The sequence below is a fragment of the Beta vulgaris genome, chromosome 4, assembly GCF_026745355.1.
Source record: "Beta vulgaris subsp. vulgaris cultivar EL10 chromosome 4, EL10.2, whole genome shotgun sequence".
NCBI classification, from domain to species: Eukaryota; Viridiplantae; Streptophyta; class Magnoliopsida; order Caryophyllales; family Amaranthaceae; genus Beta; species Beta vulgaris.
The window spans coordinates 8,326,242-8,347,188 of NC_079205.1; the positions used below are offsets into that span (position 1 = coordinate 8,326,242).

Consider the following 20,947-nt stretch of genomic DNA (forward strand, 5'->3'; position numbering starts at 1 on the left):
CAAAAGCTTGAAATGGATTGAAGGAAGGAAGAATTCAATTTCTCTTTTACAATACACTCAAAATTGGTGTGTGAAAGAACTGAGTATGTGTGCTGAATCTTCTCGCAATTAGAGAATACGGACTCAAGGAGAAGAATTTTCGAGCTTGTTCACGAGTTTGGAGTCGAGCCAGGCTAGCTCAAGCTTGCCTCGTTAAAATATCGAACCGAACTCAAGCTTGACTCGAGCTCTCTCAAGCCGAGCTTTGACCGAGCCGAACTCGAATAGTTCACGAGCAGACTTGCCTCATTAACACCTCTAGGCATGATATTGAATAGTGAGTTGATTGAAATGTGAGAGGAATATAGAGCATGTTTGGTTCAACAGTTTTGGACTTTAAGAAATGAAATCATTACCTATTCATTTCTTTTCTTCTTGTTTGGTTCAACCTCTTTTCTAGCTATTACCATTCCTTGGTGATGATTGATTTCCTTAATTAGCTCGTCACATTCACTTCCTCTTCACTAACACAATCCCATTTATGTGTAGTAATAGTTACAATACTCTTTTCATTCCATGACCTGAAGCAAATAATCAATAAAGGTAACGATTTTTGTAACCACTCCTTCCTTCTATGGAAAGGGAAAGAAGTGTTTTCAGCAAAGTTTTTTCTTTTTTTCTAATCTCTGTTTGAGTACTCGGAGAATATTATTTGCTTTAGTGCAAGGAAGACCACTTTAGTTAGCAATTAACGCGCATGTAGTTCATGATTTTAGACTTTTAGTGCTCATTAAGTGTCATCCTTGTATCGTCCGACCTCAATTTTACACTTCAATCTCAATTTTAGTGATCCTTGAAGGGGCACCACAGTAAGAAGGGCGCCTAGAAGATCCTAACCCTACTATATACCCCAACCCTATTAAAGTGAGGAATTCAAAGAAAAAAGGGTTTTTTTAATGAGGTATCCATGTGATTTTTCGAAATTTATGGGGTATCTCCAATTTTAAAAAAATGCACCAGGTACCTTTATTATTTCAATAAAGTTCACGAAATCCCCTTAATGACTAACGACATCAAGTTTTCGTTAGTCATTAACCCTAGTTAACTCTCAACAACTCTCTCTAACCCCAATTATCCCTCTAACCCTAACCCTTAAAACCCTAACCCCCTAACACCTAACCCCAACCTTAACCAGCCAACCACCACCACCTCCCCCACGCATGCAACCCCCCCTCCCACGCAACCCCCACCCCTCTCCCACCCACGCAACCCACCACCCTTCCCCCTCCCCCACCAATGCAGCCCACCACCAATGTAGCCCACGCCCTCCCACGCATCCCCCTGTGCTTGGCAAAAAATCTACGAAATCCATCAACCCAGATCCCCCAAAACCCCACGAATTCGAGAAGGGACAAAAATCTATCAACCCCAAGTTTCAATCGGAGTTTTGAGAAGAGACAAAAATGGCGAAAAATGCAACAGATGGACACAGGTGGGTTTTGAGAAATGGCATAAAATCCATCAACCCAGATCCTCTTTGTCGAAGTTTTGAGAAGCTGCAGGGGTTTTCAGGTGGGTCTTGTGAGGAGAAGGCGGCTACGAAATCGGGGGTGGGTTGCGTGGCTGGGGGCTCTTGGTAAGGGGATGGCGACTGCAGGATGGGGTGGGTTGCGTGGCTGGGGGTTGTGGGGTGACGGGAGGACGACTGCAAGGTGAGGGGGAGGCGGCTACGAGGTTGGGGGAGGGGGTGGGGAAGGGCTGAGGGGGTTGTGGTGGTTGGATAGTTAGGGTTTAAATGGAGGTGTAGTGTTAGAGAGTTAGGAGTTAGGGTTATAGGGTATAATTAGAGGGGTTAATTAACCTTAATGACTAAGAAAAACTTGACACCGTTAATCATTAAGGGTATTTCGTACATTTTACCTCAAAAGTAAGGGTAACTGGTGCATTTTTTTAATATTAGGAGTACCTCATAAATTTTGATAAAGTACAGAGATACCTGGTGGAAAAATCGAAAAAAAAAATACGTGATGGAGTTAAAATAACAATAATAATTCACTCCACAATCCAGGAAACCAGTCTTCTTGATTAAATAATCAGAATTACCTCTATATGAAAGATTTATAAAAGCTGAAGCATAAGATGCAACATATTTTGGTCTGTCAAAATTCATCTTTATTGATCCAAAGAAAAAAAAAATACATATCAAGCATGAATCATACAAAAGAGCCAATCCCAAACAGTTGGAACCTTCCCTACGTATAGTTTTTACAGCAACCAATGGAGGAGGAAATGCTCTCAAACTTGCAACTTTTGTTGTCCTAATTAGGACAACGTGAACGGCAAAGTCTTCCAAGTGCAACTCATCGCTTTGAAAACAGCCCTTGGGTTAACGACGAGAAGTCATAATCATTTGCCTTTTGCGTTGAAGTTCCCATTGTAGCTGCAGATGCTGCAGGATTGTTGCTCATTTCAACAGCAGCTGCACCATTTGCAGGCATAGCTTGACTCATAGGGTAGAAACTGCACACAAGGAAAAAAAACAGCAGAAGAAAGGTTATGAAAGAGAATACTGCTATAAGATAAGCCATATATGTCAGTACTGTGAGCATTCAAGGCTAAACTCCCGCTGATAGATTACATACAGGCACTAAGGGGTCGTTTGGGTCATATTTAGGCTATGATTTATTTGGTTTAGTATTCAGTTTATTCAGGTCATATTTGAATCTACTACTATGAAGTTTTCAGTTGATACTGATACAATTAATGCAAAATGATCAAAACTGGGTCACTACTCACCGCGCACTATGGCACTAGTCATTTTTATCTAGTCTTACATCTATGCATAATTAAAACAAACAAAAAAGTTTCAGACAGGCTATATTAAACTCTGGAGTCGCTGATCTTGCCAGGCTATCAAATACCTATGCATCTATAGAAAAAATTGGTCCTTAGGAAATAAAAACTAATCAGGCTTCCCCCCAAAGTAAAATCCCTCTTTTCAGAAAACAACACACACAATTTCTTTTTCTTATTTCAGAATGCAAGGCATATTACGAAACAATGACGAGAATATTAGTTCCGACTTTCAAATTATACCCTTTTGTTCTCTAGTTATCTGATGCAGGGATATAGTAGCCAATTGATCTCTATTTTCAGATTTAGAAGCTCTTTGACCCATGCCAACAAATCTGAAGTGTTGTGCATTATGAAGCGGAGATAGTATGTAAATAAAGTTGCATGCATTTCTCAAATTTCTGTTGAGTGAAATTTTCATTCAGGTATCACCCTTTCGGGATGGGGGTACAGGAAGCTAAAAGTTAATTTTTACAGGCATGAGAATATGTTATAAGAGAAAATAACATATGCACAGAAACTACAACAAAAATAGGGTAACATGACAAAATAAAGAGAGGAAAAAACCAGGCGAAGAGTCCCAACTCTAACCCGCACATTTCTAAAAAATCCCAACTAGCAATTGTCCAATGGAGACCCCAACTTTGGGGGGATGTGACTTTTCCTAAGAAAATAATATTGTGTTTTGATTCGACCCGTAGTTCCATATGAAATAACAGATGCCAGATGGTATCAATTGTTTGGGCTCAAATGACCTTTACATGGTTGAGCAAGTTAAAAAGTTTGTAATAAGTGGGATCCATTTGCTTCCCCAATATTATTCAGCTTATTACAGATTTGAAGCCGCCATTGTACTGTTAATCTTCCAGAAGAAACAGGAAGTTCATTAGAAAAGGAGCAGACTGTGTTGCAATATCTTTTCAGAGTTTTGATCTGCCCAAAGAATAATCCTAGCCCAAAACCTTTTTCTCTCCTCTCTGTTATTAGGCTCCTCTTAGATTTTCTACTGCAAAGATTTTTAATATTCCATCTCTTTCCTCTTGATATTTTTCTTGATTTTTCTTGCATTTCAATCTCCACAACCATAACTTTGCTACACTGCTACAGTCAATAACCGTTTCCCTCATCGCAAAATCATCTACTCTTGAGTAGACCTGGTTATTGGGCGGGTCGGGTCAGGGTCAGTGCGGGTCGGAAGTGGGTCGGGTCATAATAGGGTCGCCTCATAAAGGGTCGGTAGCGAGCCGGGCCAAATGGATAGAGGGCTTATAGCGGGCCGATAATGGGCGGGTCGGTAAACAAGCAAGAAAAACAAGAAACAAAGAGAGCCAAAAGTAAGTATAAATGAATGCGAATCCGAATATGTAATTGTTTTTATAAAACTTACTTTATTTTTTAAAATTATTGGGTATCTTTGTTGGCCCTATAATGGCCCTATCCAATAATGACTCTGTCCAATAAAAACCCTGTAAAATTGACCCTAACCCTTTAACCATTGGACTACCCTGTCCAATAACCACGTCTACTCTTGAGTCTCTGATTCTTCCACACCATCTTCTCGGAAAATTTCGAAGGTTTTCAACCGATATTTTGTCGACTTTCCCAATCTTCAGGCGTTCTATTTTAACTTTCAGTTTTCAGATCAAATTTTTCTTAGATGCTTTTTCCTACTTTCTCTCCTTAGATTCTTTGCATTTTCGCTATTTTACAACATCAGATCTCTCCCCAGTACATCAAGCTTCAGAGCCACCTGTATTGCCTTACCATAAGTAAAAGTTTCAACCCCAGTTCTAAAATTCAAATGTCATTAAACAAGATAAGCGTTTATCAAACTCTTTAGCAGAAAACAGGCAATTAATAAAAAAAACCCTCCATCTTTCTTGATAATTTAAAGCAACCCCATTGCTTCCTTGAGGAACTTTTTTTTTAGGTGCTTCCTTGAGGAGCTTAGAATCAGCACAAACCGAGAAAACCAGCTGAAAAAGCTCCAATTTAGCAAAAGATTGAAAAAATAAAATGCAGTGCAGAGTTCAGGGTGAAGAAAGTGTGTTAGAAGTAACAAGGGATGTAGAGAGATCCTGGCATGTTTAAATTCCGATTGCTGGACTCGGAACTTCTGGAACAATCCTTGCCTTTCCATATCATTTTGGGAGGTGGGTTCAAGTGTGGGTGTATTGCTGTTTTTCTGAGTTGAGTTGGATAGAGAAAGTGAAGTCACATGACTCATTACCTGCTGCAGCAGGTTAAGCAGCCTGTAGGGTCCAAGCAAAGTCACACCCCCTCAGAGTTGGGACCTTCATTGGATAATTGATAGTTAGGACCTTTTAAAGATGTGCAATCATAGTTGAGACCCCTAGCGTCAATTTCTAAAAAGAAAGGCTGAAGATTCTAAAATATATAATTGAGTCAAGCAATTGAATCTTGCAGACACGGACTTTGCATGTTAAAAAATTGTGGTGATCACTGAAGTGGAACAAAAGTCGCCAAAGTCACATATCTCCTTCTCTTCATTTTCACATAGACGGATGGACCTTATCTCCAAATTTCTGTCATGTGTATGGAACGTTTGAATCAAAAGATTGAAGAAGCAATTGAAGGGGTCGATGGAAGCCAATCCGAGCTAGTAGAGATGGACCCTTGTTATCTAATCTTTTTTTTCAGACAATCTTATACTTGGGGAAGGAAGTGCCACCAAGCCAATGTTATCCAGGATTGTCTCGCACTCTCGCCAGATTCCGTCGACCTCCAGATCAAAAGATTAGTCTTCCAAAGTAACGTGTATATTCCACCAAGCCAATGTTATCCAGGATTGTCTCGCCAGATTCTGTCGACCTCCAGATCAAAAGATTATTCTTCCAAAATAACGTGCATATTCCTCTAAGAATGTGGATGATGAGTCTTGGGCAGAAATGTGTGGCTTTGGGCATGTAAGCTACCAATGATCTGGGCAATTATCTCGTGATGCCTACGATCATAAGCCGAGTTACAAAAGACATCTTTAATCATCTATGTGAAAAAATAAATCGACGCCTTTCGCGTGGAAGACCAACTATTTCCACGATCAATGATCGGGTGGGGTGCCTCTCGTTTATCACCTTGGCCTCAACTATTCTCCACCATGTCAACCTATTCTGTGCAAACTACAAAGATTCCAGTCAATTTGTTATGATATTGATAAAAAGATTAGAAGATTTGTTTGGGGTGGCAATGAAGAACTATTCATATTTTGCGTGATTGTCCAACGGCAAATATATGGCGCAGGCTGGGAGAACCAGCAGACTCGCAACGCTTCTTCCATAACCACCTTAAACAATGGTTTAAAAAGAATTCAAACCAATTAAATGCCCCTGGTATAGAGATTTTAGAACTCAGGGAAGATCTAAGATAAATTGGATGGAAGGCGTAGAGATAATAAGAAAATTTAAGTTATAGGAGCACATAGCATTTGATAGAAGAGAGTGGAGGAAGAGAATCCATATATATATGCTCACCAAAGATAATGTTGACCCATGCAGAAATTGTTGTTGCTACATGCTCTTGGAGATCTCTTTCTACCATAGTTCGAAAATGCGATTTCGATCACGATCGCGGTAACTGTCACGATGATGCGGGTACATGGATGATGCGGTTGTTGTACCGCCAAATATGGGCTCGGACCATGAGATATCCCTTCAACCCACCTAAAACGCGTTTTTTCTTACACATTTACGATGCGGGTAGTATCGGTTCGCTAGATTTGGGGTAAACGATATGATGCGGCCTTGTTTTGACCAAGGTAGCACCCATGGAATTAAAACTCTCCCGTTCCGTTACAGAACGGCCGTTCTGTAACGGATTTTGGATTTGCCGTTCCGCGAAATCCCGTTACGGAACGCCATAATAAAATTCACGTACTTCTCGGCGCGTTGTCCGTTCCGTAACGCGAACTCGCCGCGTTAGAACGATTTTATCCCCGTTACATCCGTTCTTTTCAAATATTGGCCAAATTTTTTTTATGATTTAATTATATAGTTGAGAAAACATGATATTCTATTAGATTTGATTATATTATGTTCTAATAATGCTTCATAAACTTAAAAAATGCAAATAAGGTTAAAACATATTAATGTGAATTTTTTAAAAAAATTCACGCCGCGTCGGCCGCGAAACGTTCTATTTCGCCGTTACAAGCCGTTCCCGCGACAACGCGACCGTTCCCGCGAACGCGACCGCGAGCGCGTTTTTTTTTCCCTGGTAGCACCTATACGGGTACGGAGACGGAAAACGATAAAATCAAAATTTACGAAAACGGGTACGGCTTGGATTCGAAAAAAGAAAAATAAAAAATATATAATAAATTTAATGAATAATATTACCTTAATTTTTTTACACCTATTTCGTAATCTCTATTTAATTTTTGTACAAAAAAATAATTAAATGACATACATGTAAAAAAATTAAATAATAATAAGCTTTCTTCCTTTCAAGAATATTATAAAAAAATATAGGGTTAACTTAGGTAAAAAAAAAAAAAAAAAAGAAAGAAATGAAGCAGTAATTAGTTACTTCCCTATATAATTACTGCACAGCAAGCCAAGCACTACAGCTTTATTTTAAAAAAAGAAAACAGTACTGGACAACTGTACTCACTATTTTACCTTTCACGTGCATCACTTACCTAGTTAAAGAAACAAGAAAACAAGGGTCATAAAATTAAAACCAAAACCAGAGTCGACTACAGAGTAGAGAGTAAGGAATAGTCGAAGTAGAGGTGCCAACGGCTGCCAGCGACGATCGATGGCCGAGGAGCCGATAAGGTGAGAGCGCGTTACAAGGCTGGAGGAGATTTGGAAATTTTGGAGGAAAAGTGATCTGATTTCAAGGACTCTAAATTTCATTGTGAAACTCTAAATCCGTCCCCAAAAGTACCCAAGTCCAAATCCCTATGTCCAAGTCATCCTCGGTATCCCTCGTGTGCTTCTAGTATACCCTATAAGCTCAATTAGCTACTTTCCTAGCCAGTCCATCTTCTTACTTGCACATGATGTCACACATTCACAAACCGACGAAGCCGATTCTCTCTTATCTTATCCTCTATATTTCCAACTCGAATCTTCCTATGTATATATAGGGAGTGTTTGGTAAGATTAATGGAAACGGAATGGAAAGGATTTTGACAAGGAGGAGAAATGGAAATAATAACCGTTACCTTTAATAGTTGTTTGGTATCCTAGTGGAATGGAAACAATTGAGAGGTTTATGATTGAGGAAGGAAACATGATTTGTTTCCACTAGTTTGATAAAGGTAACAAATGGGGGATTATGTTTCAATTCGGAAACGATATTTGTTACTTAACACTCATACCAAACAATTAGAAATGAAAACGCTTATTTGATCCGTTTCCTACATCAAAAGTTTTCATACCAAACACTCTCATAATTTCATAAGATGTTCCACTCATCATCTAGTTCAAGGTACCCGTCTTTGCTACAGTCGTCTTGAGTTGATAATATGATCCTTCTTAAAAGACCGATATGATAACGTTGGCCTAGCAAAAGAATGATTTCTGTCCCTTTTCTTTATCATAAATAGTTATTTTATTGCGTTCTAAACTTAGTTAGGCATTGACTGAGACAAGCTAATTAACTCTTTTTAATTACCCCATTGCTGGAAAAGGAGGACTCCCTGCTGTGTGCATTGACTGAGAGTTCCCAATCTGCTCAACACAAACAAATTGCACTATTAAGTCTCCTTGACAAGTCAAAACAAAAAGTAAGACGATCCAGATGCTACAAGGAATCTTCACCTGAACTAATTTTTCAACTTCATTCTGCCCTGCTAAAGGCATAGTTAACCCAGGAATTTGATACCCAAGATTTGCCCAGTTTTGAGCCGGCATATTGGTGCCATTTAATCCAGATTGTTGCATATTGGCGGGTGGTTTTGATGCCCCATTAGTTGCTTGAGCAGCCGCGGCCATAAGAAGACTCTGTTGCTGTGCCAGCATAGAAAGTTGCTGTTGACGCACAGCAAATGGTGACACCATGTTGGACTGCATGCCAATGTAAAGAATATTAAGTATATATCCAAGCATCAACTCATAAACAACATCAGAAATGTATTGATGGACAAACTGACTAGCTGCTAAAATAATAGCTCATCAAAGAGTGCAAAAACAGGCGCAACAGAAGCAAGCGTTACTATGCAATTACATCCAGTTCCAAAGAATCATGAGCAAATAACTGCTTTGAGCAGGATAAGAGCGGAACAAGCAGGATAAACTCCATTAATATATACATATACAAATGCGATGCATGTCCATCAGTAGTCTCCACCATAGAGACTAATAAAAAGCAGGAGTGGATCAACTTGAGTATTGGCCCAAAACAACAAGATACACGGCCTTATTCCAGACAAGCAAAGGAAAGAAAACTTATCCATGAAAATTTCGTTACACAAAAATAAAGGACAAAAGGCATAAATATGACTATGACACCGATCCAAGAAAAACAAAAATAAGAAGCAAGAGATGATTGTGATTGGAATACCAATCTATAGAGCAAAATCCTAACATGTCAATAATTTAAGCTGAGCAGTAATCTACTTTAAGGTAGAATTGCTTGAATCTACTTTAAGGTAGAATTGCTTGAATTCTTCAACTGTAAACTAGCCTAAAAAAGCTAAGTCTTCTACATATTGCAGATAGCTACCAGTTGTCCATACATGTCCCAAAATAGAAGAAAATTCTAACATAGAGAACAGATAATAATGGCAAGTCAACAGATGTTATCAGGTCGTAGTTCCAAAAGGTGGCATAATGTAGCAGTACCAATAAACGCAAAGGTGCAAACCTTCTCAAAAAGACTCATAATATCTGATTTCACATCTTTCTGTGGTTGCTGCATAACTGGAGGCGTAGATGCAGGAGAATCACCGAATAGATCTTCAATTCCACAAGCAGACTTTTTGCCAAAGTCAACATCCTTCTTCAAATCAGCTTTCTCAGAAGTTGATGCTTGCGCTGCAGCTGCAAATATTGGAATTAAAGAAAATGTCAACAATAAAGCATTAACTTTCCCAGCTCCAGAAACAAAATCATAGAAGTTTATCACGCAGGTCAGAGAAAGGCAAACTTTGTTCACATACACTGGAATCCAGCCCAAGCATTATCATCATTATTGGCACTTTCAGAAGGAATTTCACTAGAATCATCCATGGAAAGCATGTTGAAAAGATCAGTTGCAAAATCAACTTTGGGAGGAGAAGCAGCTGAAGATGGATTAGCCACCTGCTTCGTCATTTCTGATTCTTGAACAGCTGCTTCAGGTTTCTGGATCTCATGTTGGGGCAGGGGAGCTGGAGCAGCCTATTACAAAAAAAAATAGAAGATTGGGGTGAGAGGAGCATAAAGAATTTACAGGATATTAGATACACAATGGAAGTTAAACTGGAACTCGCTTTCAGATACAGAAAAAATTCAATCAACGATTGATATAAAAGGGCATAAATCCCAAAGTAGAGCAAGAAAATGATAAAATGTGAGCATAAGAAACGCAACTGTAAGTGATTTTAAGTCTACACAGTGAGTTTGACATAAGAACATCATTTTCAAGGAAATTTTACCTTTGATAGTCTAGCAGAAAATTTTACATGCTGACCATATTTCCAGCATATAAAAATTTGTATTAGCATTTTCTTCTATCCTTAGTTCCTTACACATTGTCTCATTACGGGGAGGGGATTTCCACTCAAAACTCAAGCCCAACAACAGCAACATTTGGACATAATTATAGAATCAGATCTCATGTTCTGCAAGATAGCCACAAAACCATCCTAAGCCCTTTAAGAGCAAAGAGTTGGTCAAAATTTTATAAGAGTGAGATGATAGACCTGAAATGCCATGAAGTTTGACCAAAAAATGCCAATATTCTAATGAGAGACAACCAGGCCCAAAAAAGGCCAAAAACTACAAAAATGGTATATTTAGCACAGCACCCTGATTGAAGGTGAACTAGCACATAGCATTTGCAATTTTAGAATCTGCAGGGACATTCTAACCTGTTCAATTCCTTTGGGAGGGGATGGGATGCTAATTCTTCCTGCTGATCTAGTCTCCCTCGTACTAGGAGGAAGTGTGTTTTTCCTCTCCTCATTCACATTTACATGTTTATTAGTATACACATGCCCATTCCTCTCCTCCAATTTTGATTGATGCGGAGGCACATATTCTTCACCTCCACCACATGGTGATCTTTGTCTTTCATCTCTTGACACCCATCTCTTTTCATCATACCTAAATATTAACACACAATATGAACATCGGAAAAAAAGAGTAAACAATGACTTAACCAAGCGTAATAAACAAATGGTATCAGTTCACTCATAATTCATACTTTGCACGGATGAAGTTCTCAATTCCAACTCGATCATAATTGGGAGGCAACTCTGCTTCCCAGTAACTGTTAGCTCTCTCGTTTCCCATGGCTGTATACACAAGGAAAGAAATGCAAGTGTAATTCATGTGAAGCAAAAGTCCATTATAAGAATTTAACTTACAAAGAACATTGACCACTTACAGTGAATGAACGCAACCTGCTCCGGAAGCCATGTATCAAGTGTTGCCGATCTCACCTGCAAAAGGTTCATAATATAACAATTTCCCTTTCAGTGAAAATGTCTATTGCACATGATGACGATCTGTATGGTGCAAAATTGAGAATGAAATATATAATTAATACATGTGTGTGGGTGTGTGTATAAGGGCAGCCAATAATCAGTTACAAAATGTGCATATCAAACCTAGCTATCTGACTTTACAGGAGGGAAAAAGAATCAGTAACAGGAAAGGTGCCAAAGAAAGATCCATGACTTATATCAACTAGATGGAAATTGCACATGATCTCAAGCGCTGCAATCCTTACGAATGATGACACGCTACAGATAAGGTAATGCTGGGACATAGCAATATTCATGTGACAAAAGAAGAGCACCTTAGGGACTGTTTGGTTGGGGTGAATCAGGAAAGAGAAAGGGAAAAGGACTTTTTGACCCCTAATCCCCTTGGTGTTTGTTGATATTTTCTATCATTACCTTTCAACACTTTTCTTTTTAGAGTTCTACTTTCATGTAAACACCATTCCCTAGTCACCACACCCCCATGAGACTTAATCACTACAGCATTGGGTTTTCACATCTCAACCTCATGATCACCACCTACTTACATCCACACCAGACACCACCAGCCCAATTCTCACCATCACTGGACTTCAGCACCACTCCTAGCCCACCTCTGTCTACACCACTCTACCATTGCCACCACCAGAGGCCCATCGTTCCTCCACCACCGCTACCACCAGAATTCCCATCCACAGCAACACTTCACATCACCACTCACCTTCAGACCCCACCGACAACCCGCCGCTTCACCACCATCACAACCCACCTATCCTCTCACTCTTCTGAAAACACTCAAAATGAACCACACAGCCACAAAATCATCACTAAAGCACCAATGCACAGCGAAAAGAACTGTCCATATCGCACCCACAACCTCCGAAATCTAGCAGATAAAGAAAAGAAGAGAACACGAACATCACATCGAAGCAAGGCACAATGAGTAAACAAGAAAAAGACACGCTAAGAAAATCTTATAGCCACTTGAAAATGTAGATGTGGAACATATGGAGACCAAGAGCTCGAATTTTGCCCAAAAGATCTGTGTGGGTTTTTGGATGATGATGGACTATGAAGGTGGTAAGCAGTGTGACTGGTGTTGAAGAATTTAAGAGAGAAAAAAAACTTCAAGGTGGCCAAATTCTGGAGATAAGACGCTGAGTGCAGGAAATTGGTGAAGGTGTTGGAGACCCATAATTATTCTCTTTCTTTTCATAACTCTACCAAACAAGATAAAACAGATTTGGTTTTCATTAACCACTAAACCAAACAAAATCATTGAATGCCCTTTCTTGATTCATTTTCCCTCATTTCCTTTTCTTGATTCCTTTTCTTTCCCTTGCGTGAACCAAACACGCACTATGTAAAACAACTAAGCATAGAAAGTGCATCATAAGAGGGCCTCAGTGGATAAAGTTTTTATATGATTGAATACTAAAGTATTAACTAGTGAGTGACAATGAAAGAAGTCGTCATCACAACACCAAGGTCAAGGCTTCTGGCCTCAGCCAGTATCATCTTCCATAATCAAAAGACGAAGAATTTATGTAAACCAACTCCTTCTCGCATCCCAAAATGACATACTTCACCAGAAAAATGCTCCAAAACTGACATACTTCACCAGAAAAATGCTCCAAAACTGACCCCGCTTCTTTCCGTGCACACGGAAGAGCCACTTCTGGTGCAACTCTAGGAAGCTCCTGCTTCCCACTTACATAAACACAACTTACCCAGACTAAATTCCAGTAAAAACTTGCATCTCATATCATACTACTGAATTCCAAATCAAAATTTGCACTTCGAAAAGATTTGTATGTGGACCATTTGAAGTCTTGGAGGTGGCCCGTAGAATGAATGATTTAGAGAGGCCTAAAATGTCTCCCAACAGAACTTGTCCAAATCATTTAAGAAAAGATAGAAAACTTAATATTTGCACGTGTAGGGAGCGGAGACCCAAAATTTACAAAGGATGAGTAAAAGGGGCTGACAAGTGTTATATATCTCCCCGGGAACAATGAGTGAGAGTGATTATGAGCTAAATGATAAACAATCCGCAGCACCCCATTTAAGCTAGTACTCATCAACATAGATTTGCATGCTATGTCAAAATAGAGGCATGAATGATACAGTCCTCTCCACATGACTCTGCATTTTAGTGAGAAGTCATCTTAATAGTTATTCCAAAATCGACTGAAAGATAAATCTCGAAACAAAGAAAAGGTGTTCCTATTTTTCCAATTTAAACTCTACTTAAAAGATTATATCCCTCCATTTCTTTCTAATATTTACACTTCCCTTTTCATGGTCTCCATTGCACACTTTTAATCTTTTATATCTAATTATCTATAGTTACATATTAGTAAAAAAATATAATAATTCGAAAATACACATAGAAACAAAACCAACAGGATCACATGCGACAAGATTTTTTTGGATATTTATATATGTGAGAATTTGCAATCAAAAATTTCAAAGGTCAACCACAAAAAGGAAAGTGTAACTTTCAAAGAAAATTATGATAGAATTTCCCAATTCTAGAATACTTCCTTTATTCCATAATTATTGCAATACTTGCAATTTCACGGTTTTCAATGCACTACTTTGACTACCAATATCTTCAATTATGTATTAGTAGAAGTTTGAAAAATTGATAGTCGAAAACTAAATCTAAAGATTGAGGTAGATATAACAATATTCCATGACTATACATGATGGTAAAATTTGTGGTCAAAGTTGTAATTGTTGCAGTAATTATGGAACCGGGGAAGTATAAAGCAAAGTATAATGTTGAATATTGCCTCCATACCATAATAGTTCGAATAGTTTCCTTGTAAATTCGTTCCATAATAGTTTAAACCTATGTTACCTGGACTCAGCTAGGAGTGTCGGATATGGGTACGGATCCGAGTGTCGGGTACGGCAATTCCAAAAAAATCAGGAAACGGGGACTCTGTCCGAAATTTGGAGAAGGGTACGGGTACGCGAAAATAATATTTTATAATATAAAATTTAATAATTAAACAGCTAATTTATATTTTATAATTGTCTATTTATAATATATTAATTTAATAGAACAACTTAGCCATAGGCTAAGAAGAAAAAAATATTTTAAGAAAAGAAAGTAGAACAGAAGAAGGAAAGGAGAGAAGGAAAATAAAAAAGAAAAAAGAAAAGAAAAGGGACAAAGTCAAGTGGACTTGTGACAAAAAGAAAAAGAAAAAGAAAAAGAAAAGATGAAGACTGAAGAGACAACACGAGTTTGAAGAGAGAGAAGAAGAAAAGGAAGAGAAGTGAAGACTGAAGAGACGGAAACACTTACCGGCGAGTTCGAAGCTCCGGCGGCGAGTTTGAAACTCCGGTTTCGAGTCAAGGTGAGTTATCGTTTTTTCCTCTTCTCCTCTTCTTCTTTTCTTCTCTTCTCCTCTTCGAACTCTAGGGTTTGAGAATCTAGGGTTTGGAGCCGCCGTGTTCGAGTGAACTTTGTCGTATCCGACACGTATTTTGTACCGGTGTTGGCGTGTCATACCGACACCGGTATATGGCAAAATTTGCCGAGTCCGAGGTTTAAACACTTCGTTTTTAGGCAAGGCCCCCACTATATTATTATTTCTTACATCTCCTTTTAGACCCATTATACCAATTCACATCTACTTTACCATCAAAATGATAATACAACTACCTCACTATTTTCTATGACATCTACTTTTCCATCAAGATAACAGTTACATAACTCAAGCACTCATTGTGCCCTTGTAAGTGTTCAAACAAATTTTCGACGCTGGGAGTACATTGCAAAAGCCTCCTTTTATCATGTATCAACCATTTTAGGAGGACAAACATCTTGATCACATGATGGATGTGTAGATTATTGGATTGACCTAGATTTTGAATCACTGTAGGCATATTTCAAACCTATCTACAATACATTCCTATGAACCAGTCAAGTATCAGTTCAATGATATGCTCATAGTTAATCTATTATCAAATCTCTTTAATAATACCCTAAGGAGAAGTCGAGTCCTACTACCTCCTTCAAAGAGAGAAGTCATAAACCATTAGGCTTCGGTAGCATACATGCCCAAGTGCCATTATACTAATTTTATTATATGAACAGCAGAACAGTTATTTAAAATTATCAACATAGCCTAGTATTAAAGTCAAAGATCTTTCCTTCTTGACAGATCGTTCTACTTCCTAGTACTAGATTCTGACCTCGCCAAAAAAAAAAAGATGATTCTGACAGACTGACGATGCCCAGATTTATGATTATAGGTACTTACTACACACCCACTACTAATCAAATGAAAGCAATAAGGGAAGATAAAGTGCAAAGATATTGTAAATTTGAGATCCAGTATGGACCCCATCAAGACATAAGTAATTTAAGCATCTTAGCTGATAAAACTTGAGATAGTTGAGTCCTAAACAAAGAGTAACATCGGTGCTTTTGATTACGACTCACATGGTAGGTCAGTCAGCAACTCAGGAGGAAAAAAAATGATTTAGCAGTTGCTCTTCCTTACAATACAATTCCAATCTAATCAACTAGAGGTATTCCCAACCAGGCAACCACAATACAAAACCATCACAGTCCAACAACCATATGTAGTCTGATAACTACTTAACTACATCTATAGTCAATTTCATTTAAATTCTCGCACCATCCGGAAACAAAAAGGAATCGGCCTCAAAGAAAGAATAAAACCAAACATGCATATAAAGCATTTCCCACCCATCAGATAGCAGTACTGATCCAACATTAAAAAGGACTTATAAGTAACAATTTATTAATATTTTTCAAAGAAAATCTTAACCATGGAGCAGAAGAAGCTTAAAATTAATGCCCATGCTTAAAGATAACAGCAACAACCTTGGATATGAGTATAGACAACAACAACCTTGGATATGAGTGTATAACACATAATATATATACCTTTGAGATATGGACCCCAAGGCTTCTATGAATCCCAGAGCACTGCATGCATATAAAGATTCCCAAGTTCACACTCGCCCATCTTGGACCTCTGTGTATCGCAATATTTCGATTAATAATTCAGATAAACATAAGATAAAAATCTAGAGACTCTGTCATTAAAAAGTCAAGCATGATTCTCTTGACAGTTGTTTCAAGAGAAATGCCAACCAAATAAGCTGAGCATTGACACATTTGGGTCATATGTTACCAGTGACCTACTTGGCTTTGCAATCGGCACATTCCCTATTCTCTGGCAACTTAAGAAGCCCTTCCAAAATCTGCACAGAGAAAAAAGACTGGTTTCTAATTAAAAAATTAAATAAAATTACGATGTAACATGTAAAATGCCACAAGAATATTACACCAAAAGGTAATCATATTGGAAAGTCTTTTTGACGACCAAAGTATAAATACTCGAGCATCTAAATTTCGGCATCAGCATAATAGCCTGCAAGGCTGTATTGCATCACCAAGAATTTCTTCATGATAGCTACAAAAGTTTGGACCTAATACAAAGATCAATCTCTTACACAGTATTTGGATAGGAGGAATGGAGAGATAGGGAAGGAAGGGAAAGGGAGGGGAATAAGTTCCTTTGTTTGGATAAGGGATTGTGAGAAGGAAGGAGAGGAGAGTGAAAGATCCATTTTTTTCTCTTTAATAAACATCATCTCTCCCAAATTGGAGAGATTTGGAGGGATAATGGAGCTCCATCTTCCCCTCCCTTTCTTTGCCTCCTATATTGCTATCCAAACAAAGTGTTAATGACACAACTCCCAATTTGACCAACCTATTGAGATATTTCTATCAAAACATATGGATTGGGGTGATGATTGATGGTGTCTAGCTAAAGTATCATTACATCTCTAGGACTTAGTTCTCATTAAAAAAAGCGTACGACCTAAAGAGGCATAAAGGGAATCTGGAGCCTAGGCATGAGGCCCAAAGCGAAGGCATGCACCTCTAACACACAAGGTGTATCTTGTTTCTCCTTTATTACTTTTGTGGCATAAAATTTTATTCAAAGAGCCCTAATTGGAGTGAAACCGAAGCAAAAAAAAAAAAAAACAGAACAGTTTTGAAAGAGATAACTGAAGTGAAAAAGATTGATCAACAACAGTCATCAGAGGCATATGCTCATCTCCCTCCCTTCCCCCCCCCCCTCTCTCTTTCTCTCTCTCTTTCTCCTCCCTCCCTCCCATCCTCCCCCTTTCTCTCTCTCTTTCTCTCCCTCCCCCCCTCTCTCTCGTTGTCATTCTACAAAAAGCAGCCAAGGCTACACCCAAGGGTGCAGAATGCGATATGGATTGAAAAATGCGCCTGGGCACAATTTACAAAAGAAAGATCTGGGATTTAAATAATATGCATGTCATGCATTAACATGTGCGACTTTCTAAAATAAAGCAGTTAGCCAAATCTACTTTGCTTGTATATTTCCCCTATTAATGAGCAAGTAGAAGCAAACATCTGGCCCTCATTGCATCTTTGAAAATAAATTTCAGGAAACATAAGCTCAAATAAGTTCCAATAAGTGCAAATAAACAGATTTGAAGTTAAAAAAAAAAAAAGAAGGTCTAAAACCATTTTCTGCAACTTTTGAACCCCCATTCACCACCACCCCAACTACTTGTATACCATAATTGTTCGAAGGCTATCATTAAAACCACCTCCATACCACCATCCCCAACAATGTTACCTTCCTTGCTACAAATGCACGTTCCCAAAAGCTGTCGACATTTCAGTATAATCCATATAAGAGGTACCATATCTTGGGCTTTACAGAAAGTCATGTCAAACGTAAACAGCATGTATTGAATACGGCCATGCGGATTTATATCCATGATAAAAAGGAGAGCACTTAGGGAAATGGAGATTAAAGAGATGGGTTTAAGAGGTGATCTTGCACTCTTCACAGCTGAAAGTGGCAGAAATGTTTGAAATTTATCCTCCTACAAGCGGACGCTCCCTTGGTGTCTTTTTAATTGTTTTACTTGTCATGAAAAATTAAAGATAAAAAAGAGTGGTAGATATGTTTAATACATCAAAACCAAAAGGGTGATTTTATTGATGAGGACCACAATTAGGTAATTCTGATAGCATCGGGGACAGGGTGATCCTGGAGACAATAGATCAACACATATTTTAATTCTTTGGTGCAGTTAGACACTTGTGCTTATGCAAACAAAGTCACAAGAACATGTAGATTGCATCATTAATCGAAGCCAACACGGTGTAAATGGATAACAACTGAAAGCATAATCAAGGTAGATTCCTATATAATTCGTTAAATAGTAACTATGCAGTTTTGGCTCCACCACCCACCCCAAGGCTCTGCCTATGGATATGTGAGGTTGGGCAGGTTTGGTGAATACCACCCCGGTGCCTCGCATTCATGGTCCACCCCTGGGAAAGGGATGGTAGAGATTTTAGTCAGCAGTCGGATGGGCATGGCGAAGTCTACCTTAAAGGGGGTAGTGAGGTGAATATGGTTTAGAGATTGTACCCAGCCCCACACATCTTATAATGTATGTGAGAATAAATTGATTGTGTTTCAGTTATTTGAGACTTTATTTTCAGAACTGATGTTAGAGTTAGAGTTCCACATTAAGAGAGATTTATTTTGATGTATCAAGTAACAAGTCACTTTGTTTTTTTGGACATTGCAATTCATTGAGTTCTAGAAGTGGATGGGTACTACGGTGATTCAGATGGATACTTTGTGACAAAAGAGTACCCAAATGGATAGTGAGGCAGGCATGGTTAATTTTATGCCTGTCGGAGCAGGCATTGTTGTGGTCCTTACGGATTTTAAACCTACCATGGATGGTGGTAGAGGGTGGGTAGGAAAATTTAGATCCTCCCAGCACCCACCTCCACACACTGACATCCCTGCTTTGGCTTGTGTGAAGGAGTAATAGTGAAGGTCGAAGGGTGCAGTGGTAACGAGATTCGTAGGGGGTAAGGGTGGACAAACAATGGACGTTACCATGGAAGACAGAGAGGCTGGCCTGCTGGGAGGGTGGAAGCAGGTAAAGGTGGCTTCAAGTAATGGTGTCCACATAGGCGAGAAGATTGGGGTGGTGGCAGAATGCAGAAGATGAAGTTATGTATTATAAAGGTTAAAGGCGAAATTTCTAGATGTAAAAACAGTCATATTTTGAGATGATTGACCCCTCTAAGGACTATAAGGGTAATAATATGTTGCAAAGTGGCAAGCTTAGCCGATGCTCTTCCAATCAAATGTAGTATATGGAAAGAGCTCCCTAGATCATAGTATTACTATTACACACTTAACCTGCATGCATATGCCACCCTCAGCATCACCATAAGCGGAAGCCTTAATAAACTTTAGATACATGATTTTGGTACCTTTTCAAGTTGGATATATAGGTCATCGATGTCAGAAGGTTTAGTAAGTTGAAACTTAGCTACAAAATGGAGAACATAAACCTTCTTAAAATTTACCCCAAGAAGCCAACTTTTCAGATATAGTAATTTCAATTGTAAAGCATAATCCCAAGAGCTCAATTATCAATATTGCTCATACCCAGATCCAATCAATCTAAATCATAATATGGGCACCTGGGAAAAAAAGTTGCTCTACTTTCCTAAAAGCAACCAGAATTATCGCAGCAATGAACACCCATATGCAGTTATACACCCAATTTCACAAAGAAAAAAGATTCACAGAGACCCAAATTCCACAAAATATTCCAACAACCATCTTAAACTCATTATTTAAATCGCACAATACTAATTTTTAAAACTTCAATTTACCGTTTATCCCAATTCTACTAGTACAAGATCAAGATGAAACACATCAATTTGAAAAAAAAAATCCAAATTAGGATAAATCATGGGGATTTAACAACAACAAAAAAGAATCACTTGCAGATCGAATTTCAAATTACAAAAAAAAAAAAAAAAAAAAAAAAAAAAAAAAAAAAAACAGATGAAGATGAAGAGGAGAGAGAAAAGGACCTTGCGGTGCCTGGCGTTGAGCTCCTTAGTAACGTTAGCCTTCTCGTTCATTATTGGGAGAAGAAGAGAAAGAAGGATCAGAAATTTTGAGGGATGAATTTGTTTTGTGGTCTGACTTGGGTAAATCAACAAGACAAGACAACCTCCTACTATAGAAATTTTACAACATTTATGGAAACATGAAAAAAAAATTGCACATGATGACCTTTTATTTTAATATAGAATTTTGGGATATTCCATTTGGTACTATTGAATTTTTGGCTTTTTCATTTGGTACCACTGTTATTTTAAAATTCCACATGATACCACTCTAATTTAATATTATTCTTTATCATACTATTTTTTAAGTAAAATGTTAGTTAATGGTTGAACAAGAATATGATTTTTTTGGGTTTGCATGTTTCTATTTGCAGTTGCAAAAATTTATTAAATTAAGATTTTAGGGTGTCGTTTGAACTCTTAAAGCTCTATTTTTCAGTCAAAATTTTCATAAAAATGATCATAAT

At 38.2% G+C, this 20,947-nt stretch overlaps 1 protein-coding gene across 2 annotated transcripts; it reads right to left on the bottom strand.

Annotated features, from left to right (window-relative positions):
* Positions 1–2,042: 2,042 nt before the first annotated feature.
* On the bottom strand, positions 2,043–20,609 carry LOC104907225 (ADP-ribosylation factor GTPase-activating protein AGD5). Of its 2 annotated transcripts, XM_010696118.4 has the most exons (11): positions 20,442–20,609; positions 16,680–16,738; positions 16,419–16,509; positions 11,389–11,443; positions 11,206–11,296; positions 10,871–11,105; positions 9,959–10,178; positions 9,664–9,839; positions 8,619–8,864; positions 8,473–8,528; positions 2,043–2,499 (listed from the first exon to the last, which is right to left on the bottom strand). In XM_010696118.4, exons 1-11 carry the CDS (start codon positions 20,490–20,492, stop codon positions 2,340–2,342), a joined length of 1,440 nt encoding a protein of 479 aa, XP_010694420.1. In that variant the 5' UTR covers positions 20,493–20,609; the 3' UTR covers positions 2,043–2,339. The 2 variants fall into 2 exon arrangements, with proteins under 2 accessions (XP_010694420.1, XP_019108107.1); XM_019252562.3 differs by lacking the exon at positions 20,442–20,609 and having other exon boundaries at positions 16,669–16,726.
* Positions 20,610–20,947: the final 338 nt, after the last annotated feature.